At 38.5% G+C, this 7781-nt stretch overlaps 1 protein-coding gene across 1 annotated transcript; it reads right to left on the bottom strand.

Annotated features, from left to right (window-relative positions):
- Positions 1-6141: 6141 nt before the first annotated feature.
- On the bottom strand, positions 6142-6792 carry LOC140010663 (uncharacterized). The gene has a single exon (XM_072057968.1). The coding sequence runs from the start codon at positions 6790-6792 to the stop codon at positions 6142-6144; it is 651 nt and encodes a 216-aa protein (XP_071914069.1).
- Positions 6793-7781: the final 989 nt, after the last annotated feature.

Raw genomic sequence — 7781 nt, forward strand, 5'->3', positions numbered from 1 at the left:
GCTAATCTGGTAGCAGTTGGTCACGGAATGGTTGATACTCCGTCAACCCAAGAAATACAGTAACAAGTCCAGTAGAGCACCACTTAACTCCCATCTCTATCCAATGATTAAACCCCCGATCAGGCCTGAATTCCAATGCTAACAGTTATGGTAATACTCGAATATACCTAATTCAGTGGACCACATCCAGTGGATTACACAATAAACAGTAATCAATACCGATGGTTTGCCAGTTTCGTTGACCAAACCCTTGCCGGCTCCATTAGACCAACTAAGCAATTGAGTTTGGGGTCTTAGGCAGTTATCAAGTCATACACACACACATATCAAACCATTCGTAACTGGTGTACAATACTTAGTCAAGTTAGGGCAAGTGCGATAATATACACCCTTGCCCAACCCAACAAGACAATTACCACCCAATCATACTAAGCAAGTATTGCAATTTAAATAGCAAGTCCAACATGCAATTGGAAACACTCACCAATGATTTATTGGTTATCAAAATTAGGTTCAGGCCCTGCTTCCTGGCTAGATTCAAAATCTGCACTCAAATGTTGTATAACAAAATGCAATCAAATAGGGTTTCAAAATATGCGACCTTCGCTTATTAATATCAAAGCAAGACCATGTACATAGCACTTATATCAATAGTACTCACGATGCTTGGTAAACCCTAGGAAAAATACATGCATGCTCTTTTGATTTTGGAAAGGAAATGATTGCAACTTTTAAGTTTAAAACTTGACATATGCAACAAGAAAATCTTGTTTAAAGTGACCGTTACTTCCATTTTGTAAAATGTATAGTTTTTGCAAAATTTCAGCTTATGAATCACCATCAAGGTCAACTCAAAAATCCTTAAACAAGCTAAGTTCAAATCGATCACAAATCACACCTCCACGTTCAGTTTCACTTACTCTACAAGAAATGAAATGGACAGCATCTCCCCTGTTTTTCCTTAATATTTTCCTCCAATCCCAAAGCTGAATTTCATGGCAAACTACCCAAAACAAATCCACAAGTTACATGTTATTTAAGGGTTCTTACACTAGGCTACAAAACCAACTAATTTATGCTTATCTCTAGCATATAAACATCATATATCTAAGTTTGAAAATTCAAACCCTAAGCTGAAAACTACTAACAAAAGCTGGAAATCCCTTAAATGAAGCCAAAAATGCATGTACAAGCTGGAAAATCTTCATTGCCAGCCCAAAATTTCATAGCAAAGCTGGAAATCATCCTTCAAAGCTGGAAATTTGCAATAAAAGTTGGAAATAGCAAACTACTACACAAAACTATGTAATCCTCCATAAAATCTACTACCAACATTCAAATGCAAGATTAAAGAGATAGAGGAGTTCCTTGCCAAAAATTCCTTCAAACCTCAAGGTGAGTAGCAAATTACAACTTTCTTTCCCCTAAAAATCACTCCACCTCAAGCTTTCTAGCCACCTTGTTGCAACTTTCTATGGATTGATTTAGGGTTTTAGGTTGATTTCTCTCCAAATCAAGCAAGGATCAAGATGAAAAGTTGAAGGCTCTTAGCTCTTTTTTTCTCTCTTTAGTTCAGCCGAGGAAGAAGAAGAATGAAGGGATTTTTGCTGAAAATTACAAGCTAAAGACTAGAGAAATCTTTGGTCAAAGTTGGCTTGATTACCAACACTTGTCATCCACCAATTTTCCCCCTTCTTTTTTTTTCTTTTTTTCTTTTCCTTTTCCTCTCTTTTTTTCTTCACCAATTTCAGCCCGCATTATGAAAATATAAGGGAGAAAGAAATAAAAGGAAATTAAGGAAATTAAGGGAAGAAAAGTCTTGGTCAAATGATGTCTTCAACCGGTGACAAGTGGCGCGAGTTGGTTCAAGACTATTTCTTTGTCTCTCTTGTCTCTAACTTATATTCCACGAACTCACTCTTAGTACTTTTAATCACATAATATCTCTTACTTAACACCCACCCTTATCTACCAAATTTAGTACACACACCTCACTAATTGATCACACTACCATAATGAACAATGAAACCTAGCATGCACCAAACTATAGGATAAAACTCTCAACTCTATTGTTGAAAATATTTACAAAATTAAGGCAAGTCAATTAGGATTAAGGATACTATAAACTAACTTGTTCAAAAATAAGAAAAATTATAAGAAGAAATTAAAAATAATTTTTAGGTGCTCACACTCTCTCTCACTTAAAAGAATTTCAACCTTGAAATTCATACCTTTGCTCCCAAATAGTTCAAGATATTTCTCTCACATGTCCACCTCTAGCTCCCAAGTTGCCTCTTCCACCTCATAATGTTTCCACAGAACCTTAACTAATGGAATTTGCTTATTCCTCATGTATTTCGCCTTTCTATCTAAAAGTCAAATAGGTCGTTCCTCATAGGTTAGAGACTCGTCAAGCTCAATATCCTTTGGCGGCAGTATATGAGTTGGATTTGGGTGATATTTCTTAAATAAAGAGATGTGCAAAACATCGTGGATTCGGCACAAACTTGCTGGCAACTCTAATTGATTTGCCACCTTTCCTACTCGTTGGAGTATGCTGAAGGGACCTATGTATCTTGGTTGTAACTTTTTTTCTTTTCCCGCCTTGATATTTCCCTTCAGTGGAGTAACCTTAAGAAATACCTTATCTCCTATTTCAAACTCAAAATCTTTCCTCTGATGGTCAACATAGTTCTTTTGTCGGCTTTGGGCTGTTTGAAACCTCTGACATATCATTTTTACCTTTACGTAGGTTTCCTCAACCCATGGTATTGTTGCTGGGTTTATAAATTTTTTGTCTCCTACCTTATCTCAGTGGATCGGTGATACGAACCCTACCAACCTTGTGACCACACCTGTAGCAAAAGGCCCAAGAATCTAGATTCGATATCAAAGTTTTGACACGGTAAAAACGAAAACACAGTGGAGGACCTCAACCTATAGTTCACGTGGACAACGAACCTTGGTATAAGTAGTAGACGCCACAATCAAGTATGGTCCTTGATTGATAAGTCGAATTGAACTCTTAGATATTCAAAATAGCCTCAAGAAGCCAAGAGAATTGCTCTCAAATTTTATTGATAATAATCTGTCCTTAACAAAACAAACGCAAGCCTTCTTATAGGCAACTACTAATAAGAACCTAACCCTATTTGGAAACTAGAACTAGGCTTTAACCCTTCGGTCCACAAATCTAACTGTGCTTGTTTAATCAAGCTAAATGGAACTAATTACTTAACAAATTAACTACGAATCATATTCCATCTCGACAAGAGATCATGGACATGATTTTTTATTGCATAATGATTACTAAACACATGAAAAATCTCAAGCAAACTAATGGCGTAAAGTTGGTCCGAGCTGCTTCGTTTGCTTAGCAACTCTAGGGTTTGACACATCATCAATCTCGATCAAGTTAACCAACTCTTCATCGTCCAGACCTTCAATCAACTTAGGAACACCAACTCTCTCTTGGACTACTTTAATTAACACTTGCAATGCTTCATTCAACCTTCTAGCTCGTGCACGTGTCATCGGACCCAATGGCACCTTTACTTACTTGACTTGGATTGTTGGACCATCGACCTTATCATTCCTCTCCTCTTGCAAGCGATTTGTCCCCAAAGCAACCTCATCATCTGCAAAATAAGGACTTAAATCAGCAACGTTAAAAGTGGCACTCACACCATACTCACCAAGTAACTCGAGCTTGTAAGCATTATCATTAATGCGCTCAAGAATTCGGAAAAGGGCCATCTCCTCGCGGGCTTAACTTACTCCGACGTCGCTCAAGAAATCTCTCTTTGCGCAAGTGTAACCAAACCCAATCGCCAGGTTCGAACACTGCGCGACGCCTTCCTTTATTAGCATGATAGAGATATTGAGCCGTTCGAGCTTTAATGTTTGCGGTTACTTTTTCATGCAAAGCCTTTATGACCTCAGCCTTTTTAGCACCGTCTAGGTTAGCACGCTCAAATAGAGGCGAAGGGGTTAAATCTAAAGAAGTCAAGGGATTAAAACAGTAAACAACTTCAAATGGTGAAAATAGAGTAGCACTATGAACAGTACAGTTATAAGCAAATTCGACATGTGGTAAACATTCTTCCCAAGAATTTAAGTTCTTTTTAATGATGGCTCTCAAGAGAGTAGACAAAGTGCGGTTAATAACCTCAGTTTGTCCATCAATTTGTGGGCGACTCGATGTAAAAAACAATAATTTAGTACCCAGTTTTTCCCATAATATTTTTCAGAAATAACTAAGGAATTTTACATCCCTATCCAACACTATAGTTCTAGGAACCCAAGCAAACGAACTATTTCACAAAAGAATAAATCAGTAACATGAGTAGCATCATCCGTTTTATGGTAAGGAATAAAATGAGCCATTTTAGAGAAATGATCAACCATAACAAAGACACTATCATGACCCTTTTTAGACCTAGGCAAGCTTAGAATGAAGTCCAAAGAAATATCAACCCAAGGTAAGTGAGGAATAGGCATCGGTGTATACGAACCAAAAGGTTGAAGTTTGGACTTAGCTCGATGGCATGTGATGCATCGCGAGACAATTCTTTCAACATCCCTTTTCATTTTTGGCCAGAAGAAGTGTTCTTGCAAAATATATAATGTTTTGGTGACACCGAAATGTCCCATTAAACCCCCTCCATGAGTCTCTTTGGTTAGTAACTCTCGAATTGAACAACTTGGAATCATAATTTGTCAAGGTAGAACAACAATCCATCATGAATGAAAAACTTATCTTGACCAACATGCGTACATGACTTGTAGATGCTAGCAAAGTCATGGTCAGTCTCATATAGCTCTTTAAGTAGGTCAAACCCAAGTAATTTTGCATCAAGTAAAGTAAGGAATACAGTCGAGATAGGGCATTGGCAACAACGTTTGCTTTCCTCGGCTTATACTTGATCACATATGGGAATGTCTCTATGAAAGTGACCCACCTTGCATGTCGCTTACTCAATTTGTGTTGAGCTCTCAAATGCTTAAGCGACTAATGGTCAGTGTGAATGATGAATTTTTTAGGCCGTAAATAGTGTTCCCAGGTCTCCAAGGCGCGCACCAATGCAAGCAACTCCTTGTTATATGTTGAGTAATTCAGGGCAGCAGTATTTAATTTCTCACTAAAATAAACGATCGGCCTTCCTTCTTGAGTTAGAACGGTCCCAATCCCTATAGCTGAAGCATCACACTCAATTTCAAAGGTTTTATCAAAGTTAGGTAACGAAAGTATAGGTGCTTGTGTGAGATTGTGTTTAAGAGAGTGGAACGCCTTATCTTGGGCCTCGTCCCATTGGAACTTCTCATCCTTCTTGATGATGGCCGTTAAAGGTGCAGCGATAGAGCTGAAATCTTGCACAAATCTCCGATAGAAACTCGCCAGCCCATGGAAACGCCTTACCTCCCCAACATTCTTAGGTATCAGCCACTCATTTATAGCCTTGATTTTGCTCTCATCTACTCGAATTCCTTGTGCACTAACAACGTATCCAAGGAAAACAAGTTCTCTTGTGCAAAACACACTTTTTAAGATTAGCATATAAGCGTTCTTTTCTCAAAACATCAAGGACAACACGCAAATGTTCAAGATGTTCATGTAAACTGTTGCTATAAATCAAGATGTCATCAAAATAAACAACTACAAATTTTCCTAAGAATGGTTTAAGCACATGATTCATTAGACGCATGAAAGTACTAGGAGCATTAGTCAAATTGAAAGGCATAACTAACAATTCATATAGACCATACTTAGTTTTAAATGCGATTTTCCATTCATCACCCTCTTTCATTCGAATTTGATGATAGCCACTTTTAAGATCAATTTTTGTGAAAATAATATCACCATGCAGCTCATCTAACATGTCATCCAAACGAGGTATGGGGTGGTGACGATACTTTACCACGATGGCGTTGACAGCTCAACAATCTACGCACGTATGCCAAGTCCCTTCTTTCTTTGGAACCAAAATAACGGGTACCGCGCAAGGACTCATACTTTCTTAAGCCCATCCTTTGTCCAACAGCTCATCAACTTGCCTTTGTATCTCTTTTGTTTCCTCAGGCCCCATGCGATAAGCTGGCTTGTTAGGCAAAGAGGCACTAGGTATGAAGTTGATTTGATGCTCAATTCCCCGAAATAGGTGGTAGTCCTCCAGATATGTCCTCTGGAAAGACATCTTCATATTCCTTTAACAAGGAAGCAACATGAGAAGGTAATCGATCTGGGGACTCGCCAGTGGCTATGAATAGTTCTTTGCAATAAAGCACATAAATAGGCTGCTTAGAAAGTAAAACTCTTCGAACATCCCTAATTTTAAGTAGCAAATTCCTTCCAGTTCTTCCTTCAGTGGCCGACTGATGCACTTCAACGTGCTTGTTATTCTCGGCCTTAGGCATTGGTTTCTTGCCCTCGATTTTCTCCTTTGATATGCATTCAAGCTCCATTTCATGTTCTCGTTGCAATCTTTCTTGGTTCTCCCGCACTTGTTGAGGCTTCATTGGAACAAGAATAACCTTGCGATTGTTGTGAACGAACGAGTACTTGTTGGTGAATCCATCATGGCTTGTCTTCTTATCATACTGCCATGGCCTTCCCAACAAGATGTGTGAAGCATACATTGGTACTACATCGTATAGTGTTTCATCTTCGTACCTTCCCATGCGAAATGGGACAACCACTTGTTTGGTGACTCGTACTTCCCCACTCTCATTCAACCATTGTAGCTTATGTGGTTGAGGATGTCGCAAAGTTGGAAGAGCTAACTTTTCCACCATCAATGCACCGGCAACATTCGTACAACTACCCGCATCAATAATAAGGCTACATGCCCTTTCCTTCACATGGCAACGAGTATAGAATATATTTTCTCATTGTGCATCCTCAACTTTAATATGAGCAGTGAGAGCTCGCCTAGCGACCAAAGTGAATCCAATCTGATCATCAGTTGCCATCTCTTCCACTTTCTTTGTAGACACCAAATTTTTGATTTTTTAACTTTATTAGTTTAATTAATTTAATTTTGCTTTATTTGTTTCAATTCTAGGGTTTTTTATTTCATTTTTATTTTGTTGTAGATCATTTTATTTTCTTATCTATTTATTTTGGCCTTCATACTAATTTTTGAAAAGAAAAGGGAAAAAGAAAAAAAAAAGAAAAAAAGAAGAGGTGATGGCGTAAGGGAGTAGGTTTTAGTCTGAGAGCAAAAACAAAGAAAAGGGACGCCGCAATAGGAGATTGAGAGGAGAGGATAACAGGATAGTGAGCGTTGGCGACTGGAAAACATAAAAGAAAGAAAATAAGCAAAGGAAATCTGCAAAATCTTGAAGAAGGTTTTGAAACTGAGAGCGAGGGAAAGAAGACTTGTTCGACGGGGCGACAACTTCTGCAGCAAAAGTTCTCGATCGCATTCCTAGGAGCCTGTACACGTTTCCGGGCAGATCTCAATGTCGCTCAACCGTGCTAGCATTCTCAGGTAAAAACGCCTCTTATTGGGTGGATTTTAACATGTTTTTACAGAAAATAAAGCCATCAGATGTAAATCTTTTTGTTTGCTATTGGGTCAAGTTTTCGCTGGTTCCATGATTCTCCCATTTTTGCTCGTTTACTAAGATTTGACTCAGTAAGAACCTGCGAGATGAGTCTGATTAAGAGCATGGGATTTAGGGTTTTCTGTAATGTCACCTGATGAATCCATGAGTTCTTTGTTCGATGTTTCTGGTCAGTCTTTTGTATGCTTGAATAAGCAAGCCCAGAAGAGTGGCGT

Source organism: Coffea arabica, chromosome 7c (genome assembly GCF_036785885.1).
Source record: "Coffea arabica cultivar ET-39 chromosome 7c, Coffea Arabica ET-39 HiFi, whole genome shotgun sequence".
Taxonomy (NCBI): Eukaryota; Viridiplantae; Streptophyta; class Magnoliopsida; order Gentianales; family Rubiaceae; genus Coffea; species Coffea arabica.

Excerpts from the sequence above, each read along its gene's own strand:
- LOC140010663 (XM_072057968.1), bottom strand. The coding sequence starts at position 6,792 with ATGGTGGAAAAGTTAGCTCTTCCAACTTTGCGACATCCTCAACCACAT.